The sequence below is a fragment of the Pseudonaja textilis genome, chromosome 5 (assembly GCF_049901715.1).
Source record: "Pseudonaja textilis isolate UNSWEBS1 chromosome 5, rPseTex1.2, whole genome shotgun sequence".
Classification (NCBI taxonomy): domain Eukaryota; kingdom Metazoa; phylum Chordata; class Lepidosauria; order Squamata; family Elapidae; genus Pseudonaja; species Pseudonaja textilis.
In genome coordinates this window covers 15,556,231-15,575,448 of record NC_141994.1, presented here as the reverse complement: position 1 = coordinate 15,575,448, position 19,218 = coordinate 15,556,231, and the positions used below count along the sequence as shown (strand labels likewise).

Genomic DNA, 19,218 nt, shown 5'->3' with positions numbered 1-19,218 from the left:
AATTCTGCTCTAGCTATAACAATTGTTGTCCCCAATTTGGGTCTGAGCCTGGTGCCGAAGCCAAGGTGCGGGTTTTCTGATTGCTTTTTATTGGAGTACTCCAAGGAAAAGGGCTCCTAGCCAAAATGCCAAGAACCAAAAACAAAGGATCAAGTAAACTTTATACATTTTCATTAAAGGAAAAGGCGGGAACAAGGCGAAATAATAAGAAATATCATCTAATAAACTTTTTAGTAATTATTCAACAGTTTGTTCTATTGGTCTCTAGCTGTCCCTATTCCTAAGCCTTGGCTAATGAATGCCTCAGGAGTTATCTAATATACATTTTATTTATTGCAAGCCACCTCTCTTTTTAGCTGAGGTCTGCAAGTTGCCTAACTCTTGTTACTTTTATCAGCTTTCTAACTACCCAGAACTGTTACAAGCTTTACACGTGCATATTTCCTATGGATAAGAATTCTTTGTTCTTGCCAGACAGACTCCACAATTACAGTTGTTGGAAGTTAAAACAAACCCCTCTCCTAGGAAAATAAAATATTTTAGGATATACTAAAAAGGCAGAATATTTCCCCTAAAAAGAAAGGTAGAAATTTAGAGAAGCAGAAACTCAGCCCCTACCCCACCCCACCTTTGCCAATGGACCATTACTCTGACCTAGGCCAGTCTATTTTACATAACAAAGATCTACTCCAGGTAGAGCTATAATAGGAATTGCCTAAAGTGCTTTCATTACATCATCATCCAGCAAGGCTCAATAAAGCCTGGGACTCAGGGAGTTGCCCCTGCATGGCCCCATGGGAGTCTGACAACCGATCAGAACACAAGCTCAAATTCAAATCCCAACAGAGGGCATAAAACCAAGGGACTCTCAGCATTTCTGTCCTTTTCTCATCCAGGAGCTCCAAGGCATGTAATCCTATCCACCATTAAACCATCTTTCCAAGCAGTCACCATGGCTCCAGTGTCTTTCTTCCCCACTTGGAACTGAACTTAGAAAGCTATTTCTTCCAACACAGTCTTCCTGATTTACTTTCAAGTGTGTGCCATGACCAGGCTTTATTTTAACCCATCACACTAACATTGCAATTGGAACAAAAACAGAAGTGTAAGGTCTGGGTGATGTTAAAAAACAAATTAACTGTGATGCAGAGGATATTTGACACTTTCTGGAGAAAACACAAGGTTGTTTCAACTTAAGTGTTAGCTAGCCATGGAAAATTTCATCAGAGTAACCAATGTTTCTTTGTTGATAAGAGGAGTCGTTTTGAGGGCAGTTAAGAAACTTTGGGAGGTGACTCCAGGATGAAGTCACCCTGAAAGTATCAAGGCACTGATCGTTCCTAATGGCCATATATGTGCTAGGACATAATGCGTCCCAACTTCAATGATTCAGAATGACATACTGCTCTCTCATAACAGGCGTTAAGCTGAAAAAATGGGCTGGTCTTCTGATTAAAAACCCTCCTCCTTCTCCAGTTCCTGCGTATTTGGGACAGCACTGCAGCAACCTAAATTTTGTGAAGCCAATGCTTAGAATCAAGGGTGCAGTAATTAAACCTCGTTGTGTTTCCTTATAATAGAAGGCCGGACCAAAGAGTTAAGCAAGGCAAGTCAGCCCTCCCCCCCAACTCTATGGTCTTCCTACAGTGGTAAGAATTTTCAGCGTCGCTCGGATTGGAAAGAAGGCCAATGGCAAAAAAAAGCCCCCCAAAAACTACAACTTCCACGTCGCACTAAAGCAGGATGAGAAGGGCGGACACTCTAATTGGTTAATAGACTGTGACGTTATTTAAATCAACCAATGAAATGAGAGAAACGGGTTAACGAGGTAGACTGAGCGGCCATTTCAAATAGAATCACGCGGGTAAGGAGGAGAATGGAGTTTTCCTTTGACCCCTTTCTGAAGTGAATTCGAATTTAGTCCTGAGGTGTTTTGGGGGGTGAGTGGGGGTTTACATTTAGCGGCTTTCAGGCTGCGCGCAAGCGACAAACGGTGCTGTATAGCGAAACCTTGCTCACCTCAAGACAGGAAAACCGGACTAGGCGAGCAATTCTCCGAGGAGCGTCCAATTTATCCGTGAACGGTCCACGGAGGGCCTCGTGGAGGTAGTTGGCCTGGCGGTGAGGCAGCACGTAAAAGTCTGGAGGCGGTTGGGCGGGATATGGAATGTAAAAGTGGCAGAGAGGGCAATTTATTACAGCAAGAAATGTAATAGGATCTTTATTCACCACCACCACCACCCTCAAAAAAATGACGATGGGATTGGTCTAGTTGTATTTATTTATTCAATTTATAAGGCACCTGGTCGCAAGAGACACTGCAGATACAAAGAACAAGCTGCTTTTCTCGAGAGAAATACATTTTTTTTATTTGTGACCCATGCAAAATGTATTCTGTATATATTACACAGCATGTTGTATTGCTTCAGTCTAAAAAAAGTTATAAATCATTTTTTTCCAACCTCGGTAACATTAGGATGTTAGGATGTGTGAACTTCCAACTTGGGGGGGGGGGGATGGGGGGAATTCTGGGAGTTGAAGTTTGTACATTTTAAAGTTGCCAAGGTTGAAAAAAAAATGTTCTAAAAGAATCTGCTGTCTAACAGAACACAAAGTTTTATTGGTTTGAAAGTAAGCTCTTACAATGGTCCTATATAGATTTTAATTGCAGGTGCCTCAAACATGCAGGCAGAGTGATGTATCCAACTTGCCAAAAAGCTGAAGGATGAAAGTGGAGCTTGCTTTTCTGATAGTTTTATAGCCAAGCCAAAATGACAGGTCGCTCTTGAACTGTGCATGTGCCTTAGCTCTCAAATGCTATACACTCAAAAGTTTTTTTAATGAAACTAGAGAAAAGAAAGGGATTTAGCTAGGAAATTTATGTTTGGAGGAAGATTTTTCCTCCGGTGTTGTTCAAATAAAGCATAGGTGGGAAGCAATGAAACAAGCTAACTTGAAAATATCATTCCATATATAAAAGCTAAGCAAGAATACATCTTAAATGTTATGAAGCCAAATCGTGATGAGGTTTGCCAGTCCATGTTCATATGGTATTAAAGAATTATACTGTTATTAAAGAAAGTGACGTGTAACCTTTCACCATACTTTGCTCTCTGAAAATGTTTTTAAGTTTGTAGCACAGACGGTTAACTGGTATATTAAGATATCCTAATATTACATTGTTGTAACATATTTGAAATTCCCAGTTTCCATGGCAACAGCTGCCCAGCTTTTTAAAAAAATGCTTTATATAAGACTAAAATTCCTATTATATTGAATGTTTGCTGCAAATTTTCTTAGAGTAAGCACAGAAAAATTATTTGGAGTAAAAATTCCAATTCCTAAAAACAAATTCTAATCCGTCTTATACAAAGCTTCAAGTTCTTAAAATGTGCTCTAGTTTGTCTACTGTAAAATGAAAAAAAAAGGAATACTTATTGATCTGAGTTCCTGTCAAAATCAAGACCATACTGTACCTCTGCTGTCACATTAGATAAAACAGTAGAAATAAATAGGATGATGGGTGTACAGATGATGGATGTAAATACTATACAGAAGAAGAACCAAACTTCAGTCAATTAGGTCATTAACAATAAGTTTAGAATATTTAAACTTTCTTATAATGCAAGACAGAAACGTGTTGGTATTATAACAGCTCTTCGACCATTTTTATCATTGCTCTTAATTTTTGGCAAAACAATGTGATCGTTTGAATTATTTAATATGTAACATGAGATGTGAAACTGTTGCAGGGATACAATGGAAGACAGAAAAACATTGGATTCAGAATGTAAAACAACAGACGTTCCTTCCAATGGTAGGTGTTAAAACAATATGTCATAAGGTGTCTTCCTAATTACTCTGTTGTGACTTTTATAGAAAGGTACCAAAATCAATTTAAGTCCACTTGAAGGTAAGAGAAACAGTTTGACAGATTCTTGCAGGGTAGTTTCCTCCAGGTTAGTAGTCACCAGCCAGTGGGCCAGGGATCACTGGTGGTCCATGAGAAAATTTTGGTGGTCCGCAGAGAAATGTCACTCCCAAAGTGCTCCCCAAAGCAATTAATTCAGGCTGCATGGGAACACAAGGCTGCACCATCCACGTGGCCCATGGGAACAGAAAGCTTGCATCACTTGCATTGTGAACAACATGAGGTAGTGAGGGGAGGGGGGAAAGGGTGGAGGGAGGGAACTTGCCCCACTCACCCCATGCATCTGCTGCTTTCCGCTTCTGTCATCTTCTGCTTGTGGCTGCACACAAGGAAAACAGCAAAAGTCTTTCTTTCTCTCCCCCAAACTCCACCAGAAATGAGTCTTTGGGACCCAGCAAGGCATCCTGCTCCAAGAGGCTCATTTCTGACAGAGTTTGGGGGAGAGAAAGACTTCTGCTGCTTTCCGTGCATGAAGCCAAAAGTCTTTCTCTTCCCCCCCCCTCCCCCTCCCTGAGGATGGAGCTGTAGATGGTATCCTGCAATCCCAAATCGATCAGTAGGAAAACAGGAGGGGAATTTTCCTGCTGACTTTTTGGGGGATTTTCCCAGGGTCTCTGGTCCACAGGGTTTAAAATTATGAGTTTGGTAGTTCCTAAGGTCCAAAAGGTTGGCGACCCTGCTCCAGGTTGTCCTTTTCTGCACCCTGGACATCCTACTACATCTATTCTTGATCGGCCTATAAATTCTTACTTCACCCTCTGGCCAGAATCCCAAAGCAAATGTCTAGTACAGGTAGTCCTTGACTTATGACAGTTCATTTAGTGACTGTTCGAAGTTACAACTGCACTGAACAAAATGACTTATGACCATTTTTCACACTTATGGCCATTGCAGCATCCCCGTGGTCACATGATCAAAATTCAGATGCTTGGCAACTGACTCATATTTACGACAGCTGCAGCGTCTCAGGGTCACATGATCCCCTTTTGCAACCTTCTGACAAGCAAAGTCAACGGGGAAGCCAGATTCATTTTACAACCATGTTATTAATTTAACACGATAATTTAACTGCAGTCATTCACTTAACAAATGTAGCATGGAAAGTTGTAAAATGGGACAAAATTCAACAAATTTCTCATTTAGCAATATAAATTTTGGACTCAATTGTGGTCGTAAGTTGAGGACTACCTGTATAGTGTTAAAAATCCGTAATGAAAATAATATAAGGTAATTTTATTTCTCTTATTACTTTTGCTAATGTTTTAACTGAGCCATTTGCTCTATGTACAGACACTTCTTGCCTTGAAGCCCTTTTAGGATATAATTTCAGAAGAACTTGCTGACTTGCTAGCAAATACTTTTCCTATTATAAATTGTATTAACGTAGCTTCTACACCAATTACTATTTATAAATAAAACATTTTTAAAATAAACATTGAAATTCTTGCAGACGGATTGGAGAGAATGGCTCAGCTAGAACAGATGTCTTTCCTTGGTTTCCCTTTTTAAAAAGATATTCATATTACATATAATAAAGTAATTGAATTGCCTGTTTTTGGCATATTACTGTTATAGCACAATGTTACTGCATCAATTAAAGGAATCCTAAACATTTTACAAAATGATTTTGGAACTAATTTTTACGTTGAACAGATTATAGAAGGAATTATGTTTCAGATATCAATTTGGAATCACAGGAGCTCAATGAATTGTACCGTATTTTTCTAATATTCTGATTCCTTAGAAGTTAAAATTTGTTATTTAAAAAAGCGAACAGTATTTCTGGTAGAAGCCATCATCACCCTCCCCCACAGTCTGTTTGTTTATAATTATGCTTTGGGGAAGGGGGTTTGTATTTCTGCTATTTGTGGAGTCCCCAAAATTTCCAATATTTTCCAATTTTTAAAAATTGGCTTGCACAATGCAAAACGCCATTCTATAGTCTAGCATAATATTGGTATTATTTCCAAGAATCCCTTTGGCTCCCAAGCTTTCTTAGACAAACACATCATGGGCAGCTGTAAATCTCTACTTTGCTTGGAAAGGTAGCAATTTATTCAGAAAATAGATGAAAGCAGAACTAGTAAGGAATTAGGTGATGGCATTCTGGTTGATAAGTGCTTGTAATTGCTTATGTGACTTGTGGTAGCCATTTTAGGAATGGACAACTCCCATTAGCCATTTTATGAGAACATTCACAATGTATTTCAGCAGATATGCCCAGCAGTCTAAAAAAGTTGCCCCAATTACTGACCCTGAACAATTTCTCATAGTTTGCACCAAATTTCTTATTTAGGCTATTCCAATAATTCATTAGCTTCTGTTAGCCTCTGTTTGAACACGTAGGAATTCTAGCAATAAACTATATTACTCACAGGATTTGTTGTGAATAGGTACGTTTATTTTCGCTCGTTTTCCTTCAAACACGGCAACAATGGATATACCGGGTAAAGTCGGTGCTGAGATCATTCATCTCTCAGCGCAATTTATCATGCAGCTAACTAACATCCGACCTCCCCATTAGTCCTACAGGCCTCCATCCCGCAATTCTAAATGCAACTAATTACCAAACAGAATGTGGTTTTAATTCTCCAGCCGTGCCTTAACTTCCCCAATGAGTTTTTGTGTTTCGTTTCGGGTAATGAGAGCAGTCAGAGTGATAAACCTCCTCCCACCCCATCCTTGTCAAATGTTCGTGCCGATACGGGATGGATGGGTCAAACCAGGATGGGATTTTCAAAAGGAGGATACGTTTTCCGATCAAGTCAACATATTGGAAACGGCAGGATCGGACGTTCATTCCCCAACCAAGATAAATGTGTCGGGCTTCACTCCAGGAGATAAACCGGTAGGCTCTTTGAATCCTGACAGGTTCACTCAGTGAAGAGTGATTTATTTATTTATTTTTTGGTTTAAAAATACATAAAGAGCAAAATGATTGTTACAGAGAAAGACAGGAAAGAAATAAAACCCCATTTTATAATGGTAAATCCTTGATTCAGTGGATAATGGGGAAGTGTTTGTTAAACTTTTAGTAGTAATTAGTAAGGGAAAGCTGATGACTACAATAAGCATTAAATGTGTCATCTTCTCCAATCCTTTAGCAACTCCTTGTGAAGCATATGCCACCAATCCTAAATCTTTTCTGCCCGATCTCTCAGTTGCTACTATTGATGTATTGCTATGATTCTCAGAGTAACTTCAAGTGAGTTGGGCATTCATTCAATTAATATGAATAAATAAATAGATGTTCCTATCCTGTTAAGCAGGGTCAATCCATTAAGCTGAAAGTTCATGAAACCAATGCCTATTTGAGGCTATATGGTACAATAATATGAAGGTGTACGGAATAATAATTTGGTTCCTGTAGAAAAAAAGTGAATTCCAGGTATGTTTATTTATTAAATTTATATGCCCCCCATCTCATTAATAACAATTATGTTATAATAATAATGTATGATGCACTAATGTAATTTCAGATTTTCACCTCCTGACTGAAGAAAAATTTGATTTTGACCTTTCACTGTCTCCCACAAGGTAAAATTATATCAAAATCAAGATGCATTGAGAGCAGAGAGAAGAATGTGCAGTTACCTGACTTAATTTCTTTCTGTCATAGTGAAAATGAAGATGAAGTTTTTGTTGGACCAGTGGGCCATAAAGAAAAATGTATTGCTGTGTGCCTTGAATCCCATGAAGAGAGTCAAAATATAATTCAGTCACGTACATCTGACCTATCTTGGAGCCCTGCAGCAGATAATTTTGTGGAAATATTTAAAGAAGCTCACTTGCTAGCTTTCCAGCTTAAAAATGAAAACAAAAGAGAAAAAAATAATTCTATTCATCTGAGGAAGGAAAAGACAGAGGTCGTTGAAAAGTTTGTAAAAGAATCAAAGTCAAAACTGAAAATCCTTGAAAAAGGAATAGTGACAGATAAAAGGGCAACACCCACTAGAAGAGAGACATACTGTGTATGGGAAAGCCCAAGCAGTCAACTGCTGCCTTCAATTCAGAAGCGTTTAAGGCAACCTGTCACAATAATGGATGGCCCACGTTCTCCACGAGTGTCTCTGAACACGCCAAGTCCTGCTAAAACAGATAAGTTGTCTAAAATGCACAGTGTATCCTCACCCCAAACAAAGAATGACACAAGCCTTAAAAAAAGAAGCAAATTTCAGGCTGTAAAAACATCGCCTGCACTTAGAAATAACAGCTGTTTAGTAGCAGGCGAGGTAAAGATTTTTCTTTTGCATTATATCTAAGCTTTAAGTTGTGTCACAATATTACAATCTAATTCTAACTGGAATAAAACTTTCTGTCTAATTTGTTCTTTAAATCTATGGGTTTGTTAATATGTCTGTTTCTGTTTTTGAGAAAGCATGCACCTCTGCTGATTTTGAAGGTTATTGTTTGAAACTGAGACATCTGCATATTTCTGGGATCGTTCAGAATGTTAGGTTAAAGTGATGGCTATTGCTAGATATAGTTTGAGGCTAGGGTAATTTATTAAGAAATGGTGTAGGGTCTGCTTGCGTGGGTGGGGGTTGGGCTAGTCACCAGATGACCTACAAGGTCCCTTCCAACTCTGTTAATCTGTAAGAATTTGTTTGCTTATTTAAGTGCCTAATGTTTAAGAGCTGCTGTGGTGCATTGGTTAAAATGAAGTACTGCAGGCTACTTCTGCTGACGGTTGGCGGCAGTTTGAGTCTCACTGGCTCAAGGTTGAATCAGCCTTCCATCACTGTTGGGGGCAATATGCTGATTCTGTAAACCGAATCAGAGAGGACTGTAAAGCACTGTGAAGTGGTATAGAAGTCTAATTGTTATTGTTAATGGTGTTACTGCAAAAATGCATTTAGCCTGACATTTGAATTCGAATCTTGATTTCGAGAGGAAGAAAGCAAAGTTCCAAAAAGGCCAAGGAAGAGAGCCAGAGGAGAGAGCCTGAGGCTTTTGAAGATGTTATCAGTTGCTCCCCCAATTTTTTGAAATGTAGTTAGTTCTGCTTTAACATAAACGGACCTTGAAAGGTTCTAGTCCAAGCCATTTTTTTGTGTGCCTGATTATGATACATGAATATGAACTGCTGTGCCACTTTGAATGGGGCAGCAGCAGAAAAAGGGGCCGTAGTCCTCCTAAGAAGAGAAAATGCAAAGCAGAAGACCTGCCTTTTCAATTCAAAGTCATCCCAAAGTTTGACCAGGTCATACCGTTATGTTCTGATTTAAATGAATCTTTGAATTCATGCTGATTCAGTGTGGTGAAGTATTCAGTATTACTTGAGGAAAAATGCTTTTCAATGCAGTGTGCACTTTCAACTCAATTTCAGGCAGTTGTATACGCTGGGGAATAGGAAGAGCATAAATGTATTGGATTGCATAATATTGGAATGTTTTAATATTTGCATTCTAATAACATCAGTTGATCCCCTTAACTAATGGTCTGGTTATAGTTTGATGGCATAACTATTTGAAACAGTTTTCGTTTAATAGAAAGAACGTGAGATTTTTGTATATTTCTGATATTTGTTTTATAAACATTTCAAATCCAAACCTTGCAGACCAAACAAAGAAAATTGCCTAGTTTTTCCAACAAGATTTATTCAAACAGCACGGGATCATCTGAAGATCTGTTATCTGACAAATCAAGCGTAGCTTCGGATGGAGGAGAACTGTCGTCTTCTACCAGTTCATCCATGCAAAGCAAGAGAGCTCTCCCTGCTCCCAGCAAGGTGAATACTCTCTAACTAATCATGAATTGGATTTGGATGTTGCAATACATGGCATTTCAGTATTTGATCTGAAAGTTCTTTTTCCATCATTTAAGCTGCTCGGAATCTCTATCAATAAGATGGGGGCATAAAAATGTAATTAAAAAAAATACATTTTAACTGGTACGTCTTTGAGAGCTGTTTCGATTTTCTCCCATGCAATGAATCAACGTAACAAAAAAAAAAATCCATTGATGCAGAAATGTAATTTGCAAAGTAGTAAGTTCTGTCTAATTTGGCCTCAGTTTTTGTATTAAACCGAAGAAAATCCATATGCTATTAATGTAGCAGTACCCAATCTTTCTGCCTCTGGGTACCAACATGGGGGAGGGGGAGGGCATGGTTTCGCACATGCATCACTTGCGTGGTGTGGTTCCCAACAGGTTGAGCCAATGGAGTGGAAGAGATCAGCATGTACTTGCAATAGAAATTATCCAGGTAGAGAGATGCAATTTGATGAGATAAAAATTCAAAGCATAATGGTCAGAACAGTATACCTGATTATATTTCTTTAGTATACAGCCAAATCATTTATCATTTTCTTTACAGTTGGACATGAAGACGAGACAACTGAAACTTCCTAATAATGTTCATATGCGAAGAAATACTTCATCTTCCTCCTCCTCCATTTCCAGCATGAATTCAAGTTTGAATTCAAGTCTGTCAATTTCTCCTAAAAGAGGAAGTGGTAATTATTCAATTATGGTTTGATTCTAGTGGCTAGTATGGAATTGGGACCTGTGATTTAATGAAAGCATATTCAAATAGTCAGAGTTGGACACTGAGCGGGGAAGGCAGGACAGCCACAGCTATTCATGGAAGACAAAGCTGTATTAAAGTACAATGACAATGTTACTTGAGTAAATTCTTCAACAGCACAAATATCTTAGCAGAATTTTAAAAATGTGAAATTTAACAGCAAATACTTTTAAGTATGTTAAAACTGAGTGTCAGAACATAAAAGACAAATACAATAAATCACTGCTGTATCTTCATCTGCATTGTGGTTGAATAAATCTCATTTGTTAGGATCGAATATAAGAATGATAGAGATCTGAGGCTGAATTACTCCTGTGTGGTTTGATTGCATGGGTAATGTCTTAAATGTGCTGATAACTATTCTAATTGAGTAAGAACAATGATTTGTATGTTCATAGTAAGAGAAACTAGGTTCAGATGCTATTTTAAGACAAATAACCTTAGTGACCCAGATGGATGACATGAAGTATTTTCTTATATGACTTCAGATACCTTTGTGGTGGAAGTACCCTGGATTGTTCCACGGGGTTGGGTGAAGGATATTGGGGTACAGTAGTTCTAGTCCAGCCAGACTGATCAATTATAAAATAATATCTGTCTAAGGACATATTGTAATGCTATAATCTATTTTTCTTTTTATCCATGCATGCAGCATCATTACAAACATCTGAGTTTGTACAAGGAGCGCACAACATTGCTTTTGTGATTTCATATACAAACATAGGTTGATTGCTACCCAGAGTATAAGGTTATTGTAACAGGGACTGGTGCCGGTTTTTGAGACATTTTTTAAAAAGCTTTGGCTACGATAATAATGCAGTCTGTAATGTCTTCTTATTTCCTAGTCAAAACGAATGTTGCAAAAGCTGCTGCAGACATCTCCAGGCACTCTTCTGTAACAAGCAAGATTTCCATTGTTAAACCTATGAAAGGATTTTCAGTGAATGCTGCCCATTCTGATGCATCTGGAAAACAGCCCACACCCAAATGTGCTAAAGGAAACCCTGTGAATATACCCAAATATAAAGCTTCACAGACATCTGAGAGTGCAAGCAGTAATATGCAGAAAGGTTCAGATTCTAGTCTTCCGAACGTATTATCCAAAAATACATTAGGAAATGCAAGTACAAGTTCAACTCTTAAACTTAACTCTAAAACAGCAGCTCCAAACTTAAAGCAAGGTAAGGAAATTGATCTTAATGAATTATAAATTATGCTAACTTCTGGAGAGTTGATTCTGTGCTTTAACATGCTGGTGTATATGCTGGCAAAAAAAGATTAAGTAAATTAAGCAATTGAATATTTGTGTGCCTAAGAAAATTAATATGAACACTTCGACTGTATTTTCTGCTTATATATATTTTCAGAAAATGAAGTCACCAGAGTATTGCAATCAAATCCAGTATTATCCAGTAGCAATATTGAAAGGTAATTTCTATATGATGACAACTACTGATTTCCACTTCAATTGTTAAGTCTTCATTGAACTGTTCTGTAACATAGGTGATTGGAAACCTTGAGAGAATCCAAATTGTTTAATTTTCTGTGAAAACGAATAAAGACGCTGTCAAGCTATCCTGCAGTGTTGTACTATCCATATATTTACAGTAGTTCTGTTGCTTGCAATTTGCAGAGAGAACTGCAAGCTTGTCAGAAATTTCAAATTGAAGTTGGTAATAAGAGGACTAGGCAATTAGCAAGGCACAGTATAGCTTTAGGTTTGCCAGTTCAAATATTACACTAATTGTTTAGCTTAATTATCCATGATTTGGGGCAGGATCTGACTTGGAACTCTGTAAAGTACAGGTAGTCCTTGCTGATCGACTACTTGTGCAGCAACCATTTAAACTTACAATGGTGCTAAACAAGAGGTACTTAGTCCTCAGTTGTGGCCATCATAGCACCTCCATGATTGCAATTTGGATGCTCATCAAATGAGTCATAATTATAAGGTCACAGCATCCCATAATCACCCTTTGTGACTTTCCAGCCACTTTCTAACAAGCAAACAAGCCAGAAGGAGATTGCAAATGGCGACCATGAGATACTGTGACTGCATGGGATTTGCCCATCTGGAACTGCCAGAACTGCTGTCATAAGATGCCATGGTCACATGACATAATGCCTTACAACTGTGTTGTTGTAATTCCTGATCCCAATCACTCTTGATAAACAAGGGCTATCTATGTTTTTTGGAAACACTATAAGTTATCCTCCTAATACTTAAAATATCTTGAACGTAACATGAATAAACTACTAAAAATAAGGACTCTTTTAGTAGAAATTTTAGGGTTCTAAAATTGTTATGTTTTCTTAATCTCTGTAGCAATGTTGCATTTTCCACACCTGTCAAACAATTAGAAAGAACTGTATTAAAATCCTGCTCTGCTGTGAAGCCTTTTTTACGGACGCCTGACAGAAGGCATTCTACATTGCCTATCTCAGTTGGCCGGTGTATCTTGGGAATTCCAACACTGAGCCCCCAAACAGTGCCCAGAACCATGACATCCTCTAATTGTTTAGCTCTTCGACATGTCTCCAGTGGGTCTTCTAAAAAGACTACAGGAATTAGGTACGTCTTCTGCCATTTTTCCTCATCCTTGCAATTACTGTTTATTAATATGCCCTTGACTTATCACTAGTTTCAGAAAATGCTAATTTTATTTATTAATAGACAGCCAGTTTAGTCTATTTATTAAGTACCAGGCTAGAAAGTGGGAGACTGAGTTCTAGTCCTGTCTTAGCTATAAAAGCCAGTCATTCTCTCTCAAGAAAAAATGTTGAATGTTTGCCATCTTGAGTTATTTGTATAAAATAAAGATGGGAAATAAATAAGTTATAAATTTGTTTATCTATCCCCAAAGGGGATTTTGGGTCAAATCTTGACTTGAATGTCGAGTGCGAGTTTAGCTCTTTTAGAAAAAACTAGGTTTCAGTATGGAATTCTCTGGTACCGATAAAGGAGAATATTTGTAGCTCAGGGTTGAAATGAGGAGCCCTCAGTGCTTTCTAAGCTTGTCTGTTTTCTTGCAGATGTTTCATTACCCTAACTAGGTAACATCATCAGTGGTAGTAAGGAGTGTGGTTTGTTTGCTGTCAGTTTATATTCTGGTGTCTTGCCTATCTGTGGGTGGGGTTGGTCTTAGGGATTCTTTGGTTGGGCTCTTTACTAATTCTCTTGTTCTGAAAAAAAAAACACATTATGAAACACATCCCAGAAAAGGTGCAAGGTTTTCTATGACATTCCATACTGGTATCCATCAACTGAATGCATTGGAATTATTCAGCTAATCAATTCATATACTGTGATGTATTACAATACAGACTTATGATTTCTATTGGCTGCGACTGATGATGTCCAAAGGATGAAACTATGTATTTGCCACAATATATTTCTGTGGGAAGGTGTCTGTTGTATTATAATGAAAACATGGATCCATGAGTTTTAAGGATTTTGTGAAAGATACATTGCTTATTGAAACATAAATCTTACAGTACCTTAACTACCGTATTTTTTGGTGTATAAGATGTGGTTCCCCACTCCCCCAAAAAGTGGATGGAAATGTCTGCGTCTTATATAGCGAATATTGCCAAAGCCCACCCACCTGCTGGCCCCCACCCTTTGGCCTCTGTCTCCCAGCAATTTGCCTTCTTGCAGCAAACAGCCTGGTCAACTTCACCACAGCCTGATTAGCACAAGCAGCTGATTTTCCTTTGGATTTGAGGAGAGATGGAGAGAGAGGGAAAGATAGCGAGGGGGGAGAGAAGGGGAACGAGGGATACAGGGAGAGTGAGAGGGGCAGAGATATACAGGGAGACATAGAGCAAGACAAGGCTTTTGTGGCTGAATAGGTGTGGCTAGGGGGTTCATGTGACTGGGTGGGAGTGAGTGACATCAAGTTGGCCACACCTACCCAGGTTTTGTGGCTCCTGGTGGTTTTTTCCAGGTGCAAACGGGTCCAATTGGCTTTTTGAGTGTTTTTTTTTTAATAAAAATTTTATTTGGGTTTTCACACACACAAAATACAAGTAAAACATCTTTTTTGAAAATAGCATGGTCCGGGGTTGAACTTCTTTATACAGACACAAACTCAATTTCATGCTCATTTTTGTGTTCTATTCCATATCTTATACTATTTATTCTACATTTTCTATATATTTTAATTTTCTCAATTTTATTTTGATTATCTCATCTCAATTCAAATCATTATATTTATACTTTTGTCTGTTCTGTTTCAATTTCATATTATCTTTTCTCATTAAACAAATTTTCTCCTGTAGTTACTAATTGGAGTATGACACCCTTATATCTTTTAATTATATCCATTCAACTCTTATTTAAACTTCAATATATACCTTAAGGTTATGACCTTCAATATAATACATAATACATAACTTCCAATCGAATTCTGCTTGGTACATTCTTATAATACACACTATATTCTTTAAAAAAAGGATTATAAATATATGTTATTATAAACCCTCATTCCATTCCAATTCAGTTCTATCATTAATAATCATTAAAGTCTTAACATCTTTAATATTTCTTTTCAATTAAATATCATACTTCCTTAAAGACACATATAATCTCCATAATTAATTTTTCCCTTATTTCTCTTCACGTTTTGTAAATCATTAAATATTCATTTTGTTACATTTATTTATTGACAAGCATTCCACTAAGTTATGATAACTATTTTATCAAACATTTTAATCATACATTGTTTCATATTTTCTGAAATTATTTCTATTTCTAATATAACTAATATATCTTATGTACCTTTGCAGAATACCTTTTTCCATTAAATTTTCACCCATTATCTCTAAATAGGCCCTGTTTCTCTATATTTTGTTTCTGCCCTTTATAACTTCTTTTCCTTTCTTTCTTCCCTTTCATCTTCTCCCTCCCCTTTTTACCCCCTTGTCTCTCTACTTCTAATTCTCTCTTCTGCATTTCCCTCTTCCGTTACTTTCTGATTTTATATTTATTTCTCTCTCCTTTCCTGTTTTCAAAAGCTTTTAATTATTCAGAAATATTTATTATCCCTTTGACTTTTTATTTTCAGCATTAAATGCCTATTAATGTCAAAGTGGATTTTTTTTCCAATTTCTTGCTTAAGTCACTTAGCTGTCAGTATAGGAAGAGGAGAAAAAACAAACAAATCCTTTCCCTTTTCTCTCTCCTTCGCAGTTTAAAAATCTTAGGGAACAATGTTATTGTTTTTTAATAGTTTCAATTCCAGGGTACCTTATTTGTTGCTTTTGCTGTTTGACCCGGTCAACCAAAACTTTCTCTTTTTATCTTCCTCCTGCAAATTATTTTCCAGTCGAGTTCTTCTTTGTGGTGGCCATTTCTGACCACTGCTACAATGACCTTCAGGAAAGGGAGTAATGGCCAGCTGGGAAGGAGAGATGCGGCTCTCCTCAACCCTGCAGGCAGTCTCCCCCTTCTTCACCACCTCTACGGGGTGGCTTAGCCCCGAAAACAGCCGGCTCGGGGCGCTCCAGCGGCGAGCACAGATTGAAACTGCGCAGAGACGCGGTTTCGGTCTGTCGCCAAAGAAGTTCAAACTGGAGTCCGGCTCTTTGAGTGTTTAAGGTTGCAGGCCCCTGGCCTATTGGAATGGGCGGAAAATGGGGCTCACGGAGCCTGAAAACGGGACGCGCAAAGGCCAAAAATGGGATGTGGAAGCAAAAATGGGGATCGCAGAGGCGGCAATGGCAATCCCTGTAGCCTGAAACATCTGATCATCAGGAGGGTGATCCAATCGACAACCAGCTACTTGTGCTAATCAGACTGTTGAAGTTGACCTGCTGTTTGCTGCGAGGAGGCTAATTACAGGGAGGCAGAGGCAGATTCCCCCCCGTCCCTTGATTTCCTTCCCTAAAGCTAGGTGCGTCTTATACTTTGGAGCGTCTTATACTCCGAAAAATACACTATTTATTCTACTGTAAGTTTTAAGGACAGTCCATTTCTCATGTAATTTTGTTTTCCTGTGGGACTGGGGTAAAGAAACAATTGCAAATACTGAATAGAAATAAATGATTCCAGGGTTGGAATTCTGCATAAAAATGGCTTTTTTGCTGTTTCTACCTAGTTCTAAATGTGTGACTAAGAACAAGACATGGATGTCTTCAAGCCTGTCTTCAACAGAAGGAGACTTCTCTCCACCAAAAATTATACCTATCGCACTGGCTTTTTCACCAGATAAAGCTTTTATCAAAATAGAACAAGACATTACTAAAAAGGGGGAAACAGCAGAAGTAATACCAGCTAAGGAGGTAAGTTGCGTTTTATCTGCCACATCAAGATACAAACCATGTATTATAGTAAAATTAGTTTTTTAACTGCTGCTTGTGTTCAAAAGAATTTGAAAGATGCTATCACCTCTTGGTGTACTTGTCATGGTAATATTTTACACTAGGAAGGTTTTTATGAAGTATTTCAATAATGAAGGCTTTTTTTTGGCTTTTAAATGTGCTTTGCAGATCCATATCTCTTGAAAAGATTTTAAATGCAATTATTTCAAATGTTGGTTATATTAATAGTCCATCAGTGCCTTCTATCAATACTTTGACATAAATATTCTTGTTAAGAGACCCTTTTTAGGAAAGGTGGGTGGGAAACTTAATTTACACTGATGACTCATTAAAAAATTTGAATTAGATCACACAAGCATTGAAATTAAAGGTTGTTTGGAGCAGCAGAATATCCAAGATTTAGGTATTGTATTTTGGGAGGTGGGAATAGATGTTATGTAACCTGACACTCTGAATTTTTGAGAGTATGATATTGGAACACTTAAAACACTTTTTATAGGACTTGTTGATAGAATTTGAAACAGATAAAACACCAGTTGCCATCCAGGAATGTGAAAACAAACCTCTCATTGATCTTTTTAACACTCCTGAAATAACTAAAGCCTCTCCATTGAAACCTACAGGGCAGGTAAGGTTATTTTTATCTCACTCTTAATACTGTTTGTTAAGTGTGGGTTGATGATAAAAAGTTTAATTGCAGGTATGTTACATTTAGAGGCAGTCAACTTTATCTCTGAAGCTTTGTCCAGTAACTAATGTTATTATATACTGCATGTAATATTAGAAAATTTAACCTCAAAATTCTGCCAAAAGCTGGCACTAAGTAAGCTATTGCAAAATTAATATTTGAATTGGGTACAATTGGTTGTAATCAAAACTGCATTGTTAATGTAGATTTGCTAACAAATTGGGTTCTTTATATTTCCAAGAATGTAAAACCTGTGTTTAGTCAATGTTTTAATAATATATTTTCTACTTTTAGCTAATAGATCTGAGCTCTCCTTTGATCAAACTAAGTCCTGAAGGAAATAAAGAAAATTCACCTCTTCTGAAATTCTGATTTTTTTAAAAAATGGTATTCAAACTGGAAAAAAAATCTAGAGTTTAGCAACTAATTAAAATTGTGAACTTGAAATATTGATATATTGCTGCTAGGAAAAATAGAAAAGATGGTTTTTTTTAAATATTGTAAGCAATTCTGGGTATAGCAAATGTCTTTCCTGATAAAAAATATTTGTTGCAAAATTGTGCAAATTGTAGATGTATGTCAAATATATTGAAATAAAGTTTTAGCATTTTAAATGTTGATTAAATACTTTCAGAATTATTGCAAAATATTCTCTGAAGACAATCACAATTCAATCTCTATAAGAATGGCAGTTTTTTTAAAATGCAGAACTTCTATTTATGGCAGGACAGAATGCGTGTCTGACTTTTCCTTTATACTCAACAACCAAGTGTGCAAAAAGGAATGAGTTCTCCAAAATGTTATTTTATTAATTTGAATAATTCAATACAAAACTACAGTACACTGTCCCAAACTACTTTCCATCGTGGTTCAGTTTTTTTAGATGATATTCACCTTTCTGGCTAAAAATTGTACTTTGCAGCAACTAACTGCTCCTAACTGGATGTTAGACTCAAACCTTTCATTTCTATGTGGCTTGTCAAAGCAATTCATGTTTGCCTCATGGAATCCCTTATAGAATAATAAAAAGTTGTAAAAAACAAAACATTATCACATTTCTTTATCTTATTGCAACAGCTCAGATGTAGATGGAAGTTTTGTCCTATAACATATAAAATAGGAATTGCATATTTTGTTTTCATCATCAAAAATAAATGATAATATAAAATACTACCGTATTGTTTCGTCATTTCTCTGCTTTTTGAAGGGATTTTTTTTTTAAAAGCAATTTTGATAGGCAACCTCTGCTGTGCTTGACCCATTTTTCTCTCCCCACAAGAGCAGAGAAATTGGTCAGAAAGAGATTACAAAACAGCAAGCAAGCACACAATAGGAAATATACTGCCTGTTTGCCTGTGTCCTTGTGGCTCTCAGCTCCGGAATCAATGCATTCCTTTCTCAACTGTATTGTCAATGTATTCTCAACTCTCTTGCGATCCCTTCCTCTCCAAATTCTCCAGTCTTCATGGGAAGGGGGGGGGGGATTGCCTAGTTCTTCCAATAGGATTTATTCAAATAGTATGGGATCATCTGAAGATCTGCTCTCTGACAAATCAAACATAGCTTTGGATGCAGGAGAACGGTCATTTTCTAGCAGTTTAGACTGTTATGCTGCTCTCCCACACCTATCAAGTGAATCAGGGTAGCTGCCCAGCAAAGTAAGATTTCCCATTTCACTGCATGGCCTCCCATCACTCTTTCATAGGGATACATTAAAACACCTTGACCCAGGAACTGACTTGGAAATGT

General features: G+C 37.4%; 1 protein-coding gene across 5 annotated transcripts; it reads left to right on the top strand.

Annotated features, from left to right (window-relative positions):
• The first annotated feature begins 1,810 nt into the window (after positions 1-1,810).
• GTSE1 (G2 and S-phase expressed 1) lies at positions 1,811-18,514 on the top strand. Of its 5 annotated transcripts, none has more exons than XM_087934149.1 (12): positions 1,811-1,940; positions 3,753-3,817; positions 7,411-7,468; positions 7,551-8,163; positions 9,492-9,662; positions 10,251-10,389; positions 11,306-11,641; positions 11,828-11,888; positions 12,787-13,032; positions 16,559-16,742; positions 17,281-17,409; positions 17,764-18,514. In XM_087934149.1, exons 2-12 carry the CDS (start codon positions 3,760-3,762, stop codon positions 17,839-17,841), a joined length of 2,073 nt encoding a protein of 690 aa, XP_087790275.1. In that variant the 5' UTR covers positions 1,811-1,940; positions 3,753-3,759; the 3' UTR covers positions 17,842-18,514. The 5 variants fall into 5 exon arrangements, with proteins under 5 accessions (XP_087790275.1, XP_087790276.1, XP_087790274.1 ...); XM_087934150.1 differs by having other exon boundaries at positions 1,830-2,106; XM_087934148.1 differs by having other exon boundaries at positions 1,830-2,121.
• Positions 18,515-19,218: the final 704 nt, after the last annotated feature.